Source organism: Protomyctophum bolini, assembly GCF_963924005.1.
Source record: "Protomyctophum bolini genome assembly, chromosome: 5".
NCBI classification, from domain to species: Eukaryota; Metazoa; Chordata; class Actinopteri; order Myctophiformes; family Myctophidae; genus Protomyctophum; species Protomyctophum bolini.
In genome coordinates, this window is record NC_137866.1 from 30,391,349 (window position 1) to 30,406,286 (window position 14,938).

The 14,938-nt window shown below is 42.9% G+C and overlaps 1 protein-coding gene across 2 annotated transcripts; it reads left to right on the plus strand.

Annotated features, from left to right (window-relative positions):
- The first annotated feature begins 363 nt into the window (after positions 1-363).
- Positions 364-14,592, plus strand: stk35 (serine/threonine kinase 35). Of its 2 annotated transcripts, XM_080764625.1 has the most exons (4): positions 364-1,541; positions 4,876-5,710; positions 13,087-13,550; positions 13,587-14,592. In XM_080764625.1, the coding sequence occupies exons 1-2, from the start codon at positions 902-904 to the stop codon at positions 5,622-5,624; spliced, it is 1,389 nt and encodes a 462-aa protein (XP_080620751.1). In that variant the 5' UTR covers positions 364-901; the 3' UTR covers positions 5,625-5,710; positions 13,087-13,550; positions 13,587-14,592. The 2 variants fall into 2 exon arrangements, with proteins under 2 accessions (XP_080620751.1, XP_080620750.1); XM_080764624.1 differs by having other exon boundaries at positions 13,087-14,592.
- The last annotated feature ends 346 nt before the right edge of the window (positions 14,593-14,938 follow it).

A 14,938-nucleotide genomic window follows, 5' to 3' on the forward strand; every position in this document is an offset into this window, starting at 1 on the left:
ATTGAACGGTAAACACAAAGCAGGCTCTCCACGTAAAGCCTGTGACGAGTGTTGCCAGATTGTGTGAGATAAACATGAGTCCATGAAAACAAGCCCAAAAGAAGCCCGAATGAACATAACCGATCTCCAACTAAGCCCTCTTAAACAACTTAACAAGTGTAATGCTTAAGCTTGCCTTTATGGTGTCGTCCACTCACAGTTAATAACAGTTTTTGTATTGAGTTGTGCTTGAAATGTACTGTAATTCTGCACAAACTGCTCATACATACTTCAATCAATCAAGGTTCCTGGCACAGCATATTTTTAGAGTTGGACAAATACATTAATTTACCCCTCACCCTATGTTTTTTTTTACCTAATGATTTCCTGTTTTTTGCTAGTGTATATTTGTACGTCTCTTTAATGTTTTGATGAATTGAAAACGGTGGACTCTCTTGTAAACAAGTGTAATGCTTTTATGCCTGGTGTCGTCCACTCACAGTTAATAGTTTTTGTATTGAGTTGTGCTTGAATTGAAATTATGCAAGTGCAACAGACAGAAAAAGAAGCCCAATAAAGTCACTTAGAAAAAGGCGACATGGCAACACCGCCTGTGACGCGAGGCTAAGGCCACACCCTCTGTTCCCTCTTTGTACTTTGGAACAGGAGGAACATTTTGTTTATGAATCCAGATTAGGGGGATCTGGATCTGTACTGGCGGCTGAAGACAGTGACATACTTTACTTTAATACTTTCTGAAGCACTTGATTAAGGACAACACACACACAGCTGCGACGCGAGACCAGCTGGCGTTTCAACCCGAACTAACTTTGAAACGTCAGCCTCAACAAAAAAGTTCAAACTTTGAAGTTTGAATTTTAAAAGTAATGAAAGACACACACTTCTCCAAGACCAAGTCATCATGGATATTTGCAACAACGGGGGGAGGCGAAAGATGAGGAGCCTGCGCGCGTGCAGACAGCAGCAGCAGAACGCACCGCCGCAGCCGGCGGACGCCAAGATGAAGCAACAGCAGACCACCAGGCGGGACATTAAGAAGGACCACAAGGTGGTGGACAAGAAGAAGGTCCTCCGCTCCCTCACGGTGCTGGAGAACAACAACAGCATCACCGCCGTGCCCGTGTCGCACCCGGCGGAGGACAACATGATGGACCAGGACCAGGACTGTTTCACCATCAACTTCCTGAAGAACGAGCAGCAGCAGTCGTCGGATCCGTGCCTGGAGCAGGCCACCATGGTGATGGCGCCCCGCTACACCCTGCTGCGGGAGGTGGGCCGCGGGAGCTACGGCGTCGTATACGAGGCGATCGCCCGCAAGACGGGCGCCCGCGTGGCGGTGAAGAAGCTCCAGTGCGACGCGCCGGAGAACGTGGAGCTGGCGCTGGCCGAGTTCTGGGCCCTGGCCAGCCTGGGAAAGGAGCACGAGAACGTGGTGCAGCTGGAGGAGTGCGTGCTGCAGCGGAACGGCATGGCCCAGAAGATGAGCCACGGGAATAAGACCTCCAAGCTGTACCTGAGGCTGGTGGAGACCTCTCTGAAAGGTACGTTTACTTTACGAGAGTGTAGTAATTGCAGTGTAATAAACAATGGAGAAAGTGGTTGTGCCGCAACAAGTCCACTATGTTGTCATTATAAATACCTCTAGTGCGACGGTTTTGCGATGTGACGCCTTGTAGTTGTAACTTGTCGGAACTAGTCTTTTTTTGGCAAGCGACGAAATCTTAATTCGTGCATCAAAGATGATTTATTTATATCCACATAGTTGCAGCTATTCCTCGCAGATTTTTTAAAAATCATAAATAACTTCCAAGGTGATGTTGTTTACATAATATTTAAAAAATAATTAATAATGTGTTCAAACGATCGATCGATGTTGTGACACAAAAACAAACCTTTATTCGTTCATGGATGATGTGGTCATTTGGTGAATTTAGCGTAAAAGGTGTCGTTTTATGTTCATGAATGTTGTGTATGTTGTGTAACCTATACGTTAAGAGGCAGAGGCAGTAAAGAGCACACAGTGCTCCGCTTAGTGCTCACAAGAGAACATCATGTACTATATGGCCAGCAGTTAACTCATTCATGGTACACTGAGAGTTTACATAGTAAACACATAGCCAAGAAGTGGAAATTGTGGCATATGCTCATATGCTGTGTGGCATTTTCATACAAATGCAATCGATCCTATTAACTTTTATTTATTTAAAAATTAAATCTCACGATTTCAGCTGACCTAGCCTACTTATGCGTCCCATGACCCCATCCAATTTAATAGCCCAAATTGCTCATTTTGTATCATATAAGTACAGTTTGTAATTATGAACTAATGTTAATATGAAATATCGCTAATTTTTTAAACTCTGGCATCTGCCACTGATTCTTTGTGCAGCTTTTACAACCCTTCTTTGTATGGTGTGTTATGTCATCATGTACCCCCCCCCCCCCCCACACACACACACACAAACTTATGAAATATTAATCCTCATCAGACATATGTTGTATTTGATAAAGGAGAATGTCCTTGATTTAAATTGATTATTGTTGTTTTTGTTGTTAATAATTATCACAGACCCCACCCACAGTGTATGGTTTAGTCTTTTAGCAGGCTTCAGAATATTTACTAAACAATCAGCTTGTGAATTAAGTAATTTGCATCCTGCTGTATGGTGGTCTGCCTGCTGACATCAGCATATAAATGCCATTGCTTAGGATGAGACATTGCCTTCTGAGTTTCTCTGTTAGTGGGTCAGGATACAGAAGAGGCTTTTGAGGAAATGTTTTGCTTCTGACTATGTTGTGTGATAACAAACACAGTTAGTAAATGGGTCTTGGTTGTCATAACCAATACCAAATTTAGGCCCAGTTACACAACATTTGAGAACTAAATCATGTACAAATACAAATAGGTTTTGTGGACATAAACCATCTATTGTTGACTACTCAATCTAGTGGCAATAATATGCACATCATTATTAAGCAACCTGTAAGAACCATACCTGTAGCTGTTATGCCTGCAGTTTAAAGGCTGAATGGGTTAACAGTACTTACCAGCCATCTATAACAACAACAACACCTAGGCTAAATGTCATCCATGTTTATATCCATCCATGCACGTAAACAAAGTTCGCCCACTGATTTACACCTTTAAACATGTGATGAATTAATCAGATTCTGTTTTTAAGTTTTGTAGGCCAGTGCCACATTGGGAATAGTCCCCAGTAACAATATTGGGAGGACTGTGCACTTAATTGATCATTTTGAAAGCCAATTTCACTGCTGCCACAAAGCTGTTCAAGTGCAAGGGCTTGAGCATCAGGATTTGTATTGATCCCATCTGTTTTCCGGATATTGTGATACTAATCTACTTATCACTTTGTTCTTGTCAACTAACAAAACATTGTGTATGTTTTGATGTTCTTCCCTGGTCTAGCAGAATGTTCTAGTGTCTTCTTTGTATAATTTCATTAGATGAGCAAGATAAATGTATTAAAATGATTTCTGGTAGAAGCACTGTCATTATTCTAAGATTAGATCAAAATTTAGGTCCAAGCCCTAATATGCTGGATTATTTTTAATGTATTGGTTTTTAACTGTGAGAGCCTACATCTTTCACTGTCACTATTAGAGAAGTTGCATTGAATACTCTCTAATCAAAACTTGTTGTGCTTCTGCCACACCACTCTGCCCACATAGCTGGAAAATGTGCTGACGAAGCCTGGCCCATTATTGTGGGCTACAGACAGATTCATGGTGTGTTCAGCACGCTTCAGTTACTGGACACAGTCCAAGTTACCAAAGGAAAAACACCAATTTACTGCTGTATCATAATGTATGCAGACATTTCTATTGGCTTCAGTTGTTCATCTATTGCTGCTGTAATGAACAGATAAAGTAAGTTTGATGTAGAACAACGATAAATATTATGCATTTAAAACACTGCTGCACAGTCAACAACTCAAGTCCTCACTTTGAAAACTAAAGTAAGACAAACTATATGACAAACTCTGCCCCTCCCCTATGTCAGTTGTGAAATCTATGGCCTGGCATTTACCTTTTTACATGCAGTGGTATATGAATTATTTATACATTACAGGCACTCTGCAAACAATAAATGTTGGTACAATTATAATCCCCCTGAGTTGGTAGTCTTTTCCTATTATTATTATTATTATTATTATTATTATTATTATTATAGGGATACAGGGACTATTTTTCTTATTTAAATTATTAGTATTTTTGCTACGCATAGCTGTATCTCTCTTTTCTGTATTTGTCCTGTGTTTGATTACTGTCTGCTGTACTGCCATTGACAACTGTATTTCCCTTGTGGGATCAATAGGCCTACCTATCTAATCTAAAGGTTATAATTTGGAATGCTAGATGATGACTTTGACATTTTAAAGTTGTGCGGCTGTGCCACTTCAGGAACTAGAAAAGCATAACAATGCCTTTCTAGTTCCTGAAGTGGCACAACTTTAAAATTCCTCATGTCAATAAATATGAATAATGGGAGGTGTCACTGGTGTTGCTGAAGTTCACTGTTATGCAGAACTGAATCAATCATAGGTGTCTCAATCATAAGTGTTTCCAAGGTTCAAGGTTGTACTTAATTTTTACATCTTGTGTACAGGTACATAAGAGTAAAACCTATTTTTGTTTGGCTTCCTTAAGACAATGCAGCAGCATAGATAACATCAAACAGAAAACACAGCAAACAAAGGGATAGAATAAAGAGTGCAAAAATGAGCAAACAAAGCATAAACTTGTGTATAGTGTGTATAGGCTATGTTCCAAGTTCCAAGCCTGTTTGATTCTACTGCTCTAGTGATGTTGTGTGAACTTGTGACCCCTCCCCAATCCCTCCTCTTGCCACAGGTGAGCGTATCCTGGGTTACCCGGAGGAGCCGTGCTACCTGTGGTTCGTGATGGAGTTCTGTGAGGGAGGCGACCTCAACCAGTACATCCTATCGCGGCGGCCTGATCCGCGCACCAACAGAAGCTTCATGCGCCAGCTGACGAGCGCCGTGGCTTTCTTACACAAGAACAACATTGTCCACCGTGACCTCAAGCCAGACAATATCCTAATTTCACAGAAATCCGGCACGCCTGTCCTCAAGGTGGCTGACTTTGGCCTCAGTAAGGTGTGTGCCGGCCTCAGTTCTGGCGACAGAGACGGCGACGAGTGCACGGTGACACGCAAAACGAGCGGCACCAATAACAAGAACAATGGCGTCAACGTCAACAAGTTCTGGCTGTCGTCGGCATGCGGCTCGGATTTCTACATGGCGCCCGAGGTGTGGGAGGGCCACTACACGGCGAAGGCCGACATCTTCGCCCTGGGCATCATCATCTGGGCGATGATCGAGCGGATCACGTTCATTGACGCAGAGTCCAAGCGTGAGCTCCTCGGCACCTACATACGGCAGGGCACTGAGATCGTGCCCGTCGGGGAGGCGTTGCTGGAGAACCCCAAGATGGTTCTCCACATCCCTCAGAAAACCAGGAGCTCCATGTCAGAGGGAGTGCGGAAGCTTCTCCATGACATGCTGGCTGTCAACCCTCAGGATCGGCCTGACGCCTTCCAGCTGGAAGTGCGAATGGACCAAGTAACGTGTGCTGCGTGATGACCACCAGCTCGCACCCCCGCCCCCCTTCCCTCTTCCTTTTATCAAACCAACCCTGTTAAAGATGGGACTTTCCCCCCTCCCAGGTAAGTTTGACCTCATCACAAACCCATGGAGGCAATAGCTACAGTGTTAACTCCATGGCCGCTTTGCTAACCTCGTAGCAAGAACAGGTAATCCTCAGCAGAGTTAATCCATTTAGCCTTTATTATTGCCTGAGGGTTCATTCATAAGCCACTGGTTCATTCACCATGTCACTGGTTGTTCTGTTTAGCTTACAGTTTAGCAGCTCTTCATTGATAACCCAAAACAAAGAAAGCTTGCACCTGCTTTAAATGTCCTCTCCCTTTCTCTCTCTATTACATCATACAATGTTTCTCTTCATCTGCCTGTAGTTTATTTTAGTTCCTTTTAATCAAACCCAGGCGCGTTGCCCTCAGGGCCAAAGTGTACTCTGGTGGTTTTCCAGTCGTGCCAGTCTAAAACCTCTCCTCAAGTCCTCCCTACGTACAGATGTTTTTTTTACAGCCTGCTCCATCCCTAGGGGCATTTTAATGCAGCTTTCCCCATTCCAGTGCACCTCCTCTCCTTTGTTTTGTCAGTGTGTTTACAGTTTAGATATGTGCCTTGCCTTCCACGTAAGAGAAGCCCATGTGGCTTAATGCCACGCCAGGTTTGACTCACTGTCGAGAGGTAAGTCGTCGTTTATTCCACACCCCTTGTTAACTGTATACGGTAAATGCCCCCAGGGTGTTAACATGAGACTTCGTTGCCCCATGGCCTGTACCTTTACTTCTTGTTCATCCTGTTCTCTTGGTTGGAAGCTCTGGCAGAAGTCAGTTACAAGAATAGAGCTTGTTAAGTATTAGAAATAGGTGGGACTAGTGCAGCATATTTGGGACATGTCCTCCGCTTATTGTTCCTTGAGACAGATAGATCTTCTTATCTTTAGGCAAGACTAGGTAACGCCCATCCAGGCCATACCCAAGTGCTAGTACTAGTCGCTAACTGACTGCAAGTATTTATATTGGAAGCTGATGCTTGGAATTGGAGTTGCTTGCTCAGTTCTAGTAAATATGGGTTTAGCCGAGTCATTATAGCCAATCAGGCTTCAGACAGACTCACTGCTCAGAAAAATGTCAAGGAATGTTGTACATTTAAGGGTGATTTATACGTGGTTCTGTGCCGCACCAGACATGGCATATTTACAAGCTCATAATGTGTCGTGCTATGACAAGTCAAGTTCTGAGCTTGTAGATTGGCTATTTTCTGCTTTTTCTTTTGACTAGTGACGACTAGTTGCCTGGCTGATGTTGTGCCAGTATTTGAGTCTTGGTGAAAAGAAGAGCTGATAATGCAGTCATGTGGTGTCGGAAGTACGTGTGTTTCCCACTGGGAAACATGTTGAACACATTGTTTTTGGACGGTGAAGTCAGGGAAATGTGGATTCTGGCCGTAATACAAAGTGGTGGAGCGGGAGTTGTTGGGTGGCCATAAGTTGTTGTGCCTGTCGTTCGGTGACAGCCACAAGGCTATCAACAACAGAAGTCAGCTGTCTTCGTAAAAAAAACTGTTACAGTGGAAGGTTTCCAAGTTGTTTTGTTTGTTTTAGACGCATGCCCTTGCAATACAGATGTGGCAACACTGCAGGTAGTGGACTACTACAATGGAATTCTTGTACTACAATGTCGACATAAGTCGACAAATAAAATCCAATAATACAAATACAATGATAGAAGTTATTTTGATAGTGTAAAATAATTAGCCTTTTGGTATCTGTCCTTTTCTTCTTCTTCCACATGTAGAATCAGTAACAGCCCCAGATGTGATGCGGGCAGCCGGGCACACATTATGTCACATAATACATTTAAATTTAAATAGAATTTAAATAAAATGTAGCCCTCTGCCCCTACAAAGAATGACTGTAGGTTACTTAGGTCTGCGTCATTTTATCAAGGTATAGCTTGCACAACTCCAACCAGTCTCAAACTTCTTGAGCATTCTTACCGGGTGCACGGTCGGCTAAATAACTTTTAACAGAGACATTTCTAAAAGAGAAAACCAGCACTCATGGAACTCATGTTTTACTCTTAATTCATTTAAATGTTGACATGGTATGCTGCAGAGCAGCAGCAACGAACGCGTTTCGGCATTCAGGCCTTCATCAGCGTTGTCTGCTCAAAGCAGCAGACAACGCTGATGAAGGCTTGAATGCCAAAACGTGCGTTCAAGGTCTGCGCACAGACAATCTGTGGCGCTCTGGTCTGTTGCCCTTGATTTGAACCCATCTTTACCACCCCACCCCCATCCACACTTACATACAGACAAACACCTCATAGGCCACCTTTGCCCTGTTGGACTAACAACTCCTCATGTCCAGCTGTCCACAGAAGTGTACTCAGTGTATACATTAACATACAGTATACACTACATTTAAAAAAGAAATAAAGTTATTGAAAAAATAACTGTACTCTAGTGAATAGAGAAGGACTCCATTGCGTGCCACCCAGCCAATGCAGAATGGCCGCTAATTCTCACTCTTGAGTGACGTGGTGAGATAGCTGGCATGTTATGCAACTGGCTTTGTGTGTCCCTGCGGTTGGCCAATGGGAGAGCCCGTCATATCCAAGGAGGTAGTGCAGGATTAGTGGCTGTGTTTTGGTTGACGTGCAAGTGTTTGAACTAAGTAGGGGGCAAAGTGGGCGATGCTGTCAAACACTGGTGTCAAGAAAGATGGACATCTTCTTATCCACACTGTCATTATAGGGGGTGAGCATTTGCGCCCTGAAAGTGAGTTTGTTATTGTTCCTATGTATGGCCACACCCATTATTGGCATTATCTGTTGAGCACAGTACATGCATGCACAAGCACACGTTAACGCCCACACACCGCAATCTCCAACCGATATATCGGTTTGTTTGGCTGGTACTTAAACGTTTTAGACGACATCGCAGCAAATCCGCAGCGTGTGTCCTGCCTGTGTCCCCATTCTTAACCACTTTAAACCTGGCAAAAGAAGAAATTAAATAAAAGCTCACAACAATGCAACGCACTGCTTGCAATTGTTTGAATAAAGCTCAAGTGGTTAAATGAAATAAAAAGCAATTGTTTGTCTTTACAAAATATCAGTCAAAACACCGGTCATCACAAATCGCAGTCTCTACCAAACTCTGGATCATCGGTCAGGCTCTGCCTTATAATATGCCTGGACGTTGGCTCTCTAAACACTGGCCAGGCTCAGCAGCCCTCAACTCAAACCCTCCACTCACAGACAGCCCAGTAGAGACGTCATCTTATCTCGCCATCTGATGTCACAGGTTGAAAGGAGCACGCTCTGTTTCGCATGGTCCATCTCTTGTCCACTCTGCCCTCTCCGTGCTCCCCCCACCCCCCTCTCTCTCGCTTGCTCCATCACTAGACAATGAGGCTGCGTCTCCTTCTGGCTGAGGGCTTATCCAGGCTCATGTTTGGAACATTTTGTCCTGGCGCTGCCTGCCAGCCAGCATCCACCTCTGTGTTCTAACCAGGCCAATGCGCATTAAGCTCCACCTCGCCAGACCACATATTCAATGGTTTGTTTTGGGAATCCTGTTTTGTGAGCAGGACTTTGGAAGTCGAAAGATTTCTCCGCGACTAGCATGCACATGTCACAAATACGAATGAAAACAACATTTCCCTCAGTGTAAAGAAATAAGTCCAAAAAAAGGGAGATCTAAAACTCTAAATAGCAAAGCACCCTGAGCTATATACACTCTCTGCATCTTGATGTAAATGATCAGCGTGCCAGCCAGGTAATTGTTGATGTAAACCGATACAGATTGGCTCTTAAGCCATGGACATAACACTGTACAATTTGGAGAAAGGCAATCAGGGCTGAGAGAATTAAGGAAACATGGGTTAAATCTCTCTCTCTCTCTCTCTCTCCTTTTCTCCCCCTGCTCCCTCTCTCTCTCTCTCTCTCTCTCTCTCTCTCTGACCATGAATCCCCAGTGGCAAGCCAGTTGTTTGGGAAGCAATTTGTCCATAAGGTACACTATGTACTATAGAGTCACTAAGCAGGGTGTAACATCACCAAGGACTGAAGGCATTATTGTTGGTGCCAGTGAGAGTGGGGTCTTCATATGATTTCAGGCGGCGTGGCAAGGGGCCGGCCTAGTTATGTAACAGCATTTTCTTTCCTTTTTTCTTTTCTTTTTACATATGTGCAGGCAGTAAATATAGATTACGCACTCGTAAAACAACCAGTTGCTGAGAGGGTGGTGAAGGCTTTTCTGGTGGCCCTCAAGGTGCAGAGGGAGCGCAGCAAAGACATTCCTGCAGGCTATGTTTCTTGTTTCTTCACAATTAAATGTTAATTCAAATGTATTCGCAATAAAAAATGGGTTGGACCGTTCAAGCCACATCAGAGTTAGCAGGAAGTCAGGGTGGCGCAGAAGTAAATAATTCTCCCCCCACCACCACCGCCGGGTTCGCTTCCCTGCAGCAGCGACTTCAGCTTGGCCAGGCGCTCCAACAAACACATATTGCGTTCAAGGTGGGACACCTGCAGGGGATTGTGTCCTTGTCAGTGGTTTGATTGAGGCGCCTGTTCAGCGCCGCGGTGATGGGAACTGGGAAAGATAGCATGAACCTCTACATGAAGTTATGCTCGCCCTCCTGGTGAAACCCCTCGCTTGTCAGGTGTCTGGTGACTCCCATGTGTATCAGAGCAGGCATGTGGTATAGTTTATACCCTTCTCGGGGGCCAACAGTGGGGGTTGACAGTGACCGGGACAATAATACACATGAAGTGAATTGGCAATGCCTAAATTGGGCATCGAAAGAAGAACAGTACATGAAACAAACGTAGATGTGAATTTTGTGAAAAGAAGAATACGACTTTTTTCTTTGTGTTATTTTGGTGTTAATCCATAGTTTATGAAGTCATTGTTCTCCTGTCTGTTCAGATGGGAAAACGCTGCCCACCGGGGAACCCTAGTGTTTCCGCTCGACTGTCTCCATTCACAGATCCATGGTTGACTGGCGATGGCTTTGGAACTAATATGATAGTTGTTATATAAGCACTAAGCCCCCCCCTCCCTGCAGTGTCACTGTGGTCACCATCAATCAGTGCGTTCCGCTCACTCACGCCATGACATGGCAGATAACTGCTGCTTGGCTGTGTATTTACAGTTTGACAACGTTTGTTGTTTCGGTTTTTGATTCGTTTCACCTCAGCGCCTTCACCCGCAGTACCTGTCCAAGGTACTTGTGTGCTTAATATAACGTTCCGCTGTTGGCTGTTTGTGGAGAGCCTTTTGACATTACCAGTGAGAGCTTGTTCTCAACACTGAATTATAGATGAAAGGCAGTGAGTGCCTAATAGCGGCAGACGTGCACAAGAACACACTTTTCTTCAGTGAGGGTGACAGGGTGTCCTCTCGAGGATAGTTTAACCACGCAAATCCTAGCACGTCAGTCGCCAGTCGGCTTGTGACTTGTGAGCTAAGGCTTGTAGATCGATGATTTGACATACACGGGAGTATGTGGGTTGAAGTGTGGTTTTTGGAGATACTGCGTCATTGCCGGGATCAACTGAGGCTCGTCAGAGGCCCTGCCAAGCAGCCTGAGGCAGAGACAACTAAGATCCCAACAATGCCTGTCCCCCCTACAGAGACAGAATAACTTCAAGATGTCTGGATTACCTGCAGCCTGTAGATGGTGATTTCTTCATAATGAAAACAAATGCCAACATCATAATTGGATGTGTGTGTGTGTGTGTGTGTGTGTGTGTGTGTGTGTGTTCCTTTTACATTTGTAAATGTTCCGTCTGTGTGCTCCCAAAGGTCAGGAGTTATGCAACTTTCATAATAACTACAACTAGCTTGAACTGGTTTTAGAGTCTCGTGTGCTCTTCCCCCACCATTTCCCTGGTTGGTGAGCTAGCACTATTCCCCATGGAGGAGGGCTTGTCGACATGTAATTACAGACCTTCAGTTACAGGGGGAGGAGGAATTTCTCAGCTCTTTCAATGGCTCTTTCAGGGGGAAAAAATATCCACTTAGCAGAGTTTGAGGGGATGATACAAATCATACAATATACGATCCATGCGACGGTTCTTTCAGTTGCAAGTAACCCTAAAAGCGACAGCTCAGCCCATGCGTCCTATCAATAAGTTTAGTAGCAATCATTCTATTGGTTACTTTTGGGATAATCAAATAATCGAGAAGCCCATTTCTGATTGTGTTATACTTCATCATAGAAAGATGTGGTGCAAACAAGCTTGTACAAACAAGGTATTTTCAGTATTTGTGAATGTTTTTGGAAACATCATGCTAAATAAATATAGATTTGATTATTAAGTCTGAGGTGGCGTTTTTGTTTTGTCTCATGAATTTTCGAGGCACAAACTTTAATGCCATCCCAGCAGCATGCATTTAAAGTTGAAACCTCCCATTTCATAACAATCCAACATAGTTTCTCCCAAGTTTTATAGCAGAAAGCTGCTATTTAAGCTCCAAAGCTCAGAGGAAACCAACTCCCACCACCACCACCACCTCTGCAACGATAACCGGTCTCCACTGGATTTATTTTACAAGCTAGCCCTCTTCTAGGTTATGCAACTTTTGGGGCCTGGGCTGTTTGGTAGGTGAAGACACAATGGGTCTCCGTTTATCCTAACCACCACAACCAAAACATCACTACTTTTTCACCCCATCTGTGCCAGTCTAACCTTGTAATTACTTGAAGGCAGTTTAATTACTAGAGATATGGTGAGAGTTACAGAAGTCTGCTTCATGGCTTGATGAGCTATCATAGCTGCTCATCTCGGTGTGTTTACTAACGGTGAAAGTTATATGGGTGTAAAACTTGCATTTGGTACGTTGAGACGCTGAAGAACACAAATCAAACAAAAAAAATAAACTGATTTCCATGCTGTGGAATCAAGTCAAAAAGTTTCAAATTGTTTTTTCGATATAGTTTGGGGTGATTTGGGGAATTCAAGACATGTCTTGAGTTGGACTCCTCCTGCTGATTTGACCTACTTATACACACACGACATGTGCTCTGGTTTATGTAACCTATGGAGGGAGAAAGAACTCCCATAAGCTATGTGTCAGCCTGCGATCTATTATTAGAGGGCAACAATGAGCTCAAATAGGAAATGTACCAGAGGTGGCACTGTCAGTTCTGTAGTAACCTGAATAATCTGGCTGGTTCCTTGCTGTGACACAATCGGTGACTTCATAACTGCCAACGAATAAGTGGCTTTGCTGTCTTGTGTGTAAATTAGAATGCTACATGTAGCTTATTTGTAGGCCTTATTTGTAACACAATAGTTGTTGTTTTTCTGTCATTAGCCATGTAAGGAATATGTGGAAGTAAATTATTATGGCTTTATTGCTTGCTCTAGTGTTGACTTATTTCATGACGTTTCCTATGATAACCACTTCTGACAGCCTTCCCTCCTCTTATCTCCAGCCTCTTTCCCCTGCAGATTTGTTTACGGAATGGATGTGGAATCCCATGTCTGCATGCAGACAGAAAAGGGGACCATACAGAACCCTGAACTGTGAAGAAGACTACAACTGCATAATCGCTCCCGGCAGGTTGACAACTTTTTGAGACCCCCGGAAAGGGAACGGTAACAAGTCCAAATCAGGTTGTGATGAGCACTACCAGAGCTATCACATTTTACGTCAGTCATTACACCAACACAGTCATGAGGATATTTGCTGATCGATCGGTTTGGCCCGTGTCACGAAGTGCTCACAGGGACATTGCCCCAAAGAAGAAATTGGATCAATTAAAAAAATAATTATGAATGTTATTCTTTTATCATTCTTAATATTTGTATTTTTAGCCTGAGCATCCCACCCTGTAGGCAATTTACCAGCTCTGTGAGCTTCTAGATTGGCTATTTTCAACATGCAACACTGTTGTACGTCCTGGCTCCATAAACACTGTGTTCTATGCAGGAGAGGCCATCGCACTGTGCTAGCCCCTTCAGAGCAGACCACCAAGGGAACATCTTTCACTAATCAGGATGATAAAGAACAAGGGACATTATTAAAACTCTACAATGTGAACATTTTGGGTAGACAAGTGTTTCATGGTCCTCTTTGATATAGAACACACAAGGCATTCAATTTTAAAAAAGAAAATAAATCCCTTCTCTCCCTTCCACAGATTCCTCACCATATTGTGCCTTATTATCCTGTCCTTTTCAAAAGGAGGCAGAGCAAATTTGGTTCCTAAATAATGACGGCATTATTTTTCTTTAGTATAATTATGTAATTTATTATTTGTCCCTCTATATCAGGCCAATATCGATTATATATATTGTGCATCTTAAATTCAAACTGCCCTGTCCATCAGATCACCGTTTTAAAAATGGTTGAACAGAAATTAACCGCAGTTTATACCAAATTGTACCTGCTAGACAAATTGCATGTTGCCATTATTGAGCATGGTGTTATTGATATTGTTGACTCAAGACCAAAAAATACAATATTCATCATGAAAAATTGGCTGACTGATAACCTAAAATGTCGTAGAAATATATATTTCCGGTTTAATTTTGATATTTTACTTTTACAAGAATGACACACTGTTGCTACTGTGAATTTTGTACAGTATGGTTTCAAGTTGATGTTTCTGTGTGATATTTTAGTACACTCTGCGAATTGGAATGACATAATGTATACCATTTAAATGGCATTGGGATATTCTGAGTGTTTTAAAATAACATGTCCTGTACCTTATTTGACTTTGGATATTGTTCTATGCAAAGGGTTGTTACAAAATTGCTGTTGTAATATATAAAAAATAATATTTGGATCATTTAAGGGAACAATAGAACATTTATAATCACTATTGTTTCATCTTTGTTATAGAATGATTTTCTTTTTTTATATATATCTGCATTGGGTTGCTTCAACTTCAGGAAAGTTTAACATTTGCTATTTGGATACGTTCCCCCATCTTTTTTTTTTAAATGTTTTTACTCCATGAAAGTGCTTGAAATGTAAGAATGTCATATGTGCAACATGCCCTGTATAACAGGGTTGAGGCACCTGATTGGTGTACACTGTTTGAACCCAGTTTCCATCAGTGTCAAGAATACAACCTCAAAATCGTGGTTATGTACGTATAAACTTCAAAATCCTGAATCCTAAATTTAAAGGGAAACTTTTGTTCCCATTGTTCTGATGCGAGGTCACTCAGTAATGTCGTGTTGCGAAAAGATGACGTCAGACACGTTATCAGAATACGTCCGATATCGTGAAACCGCGCGCTTGACCTCATAATTTTGTCAAAATGTCACAGAAGA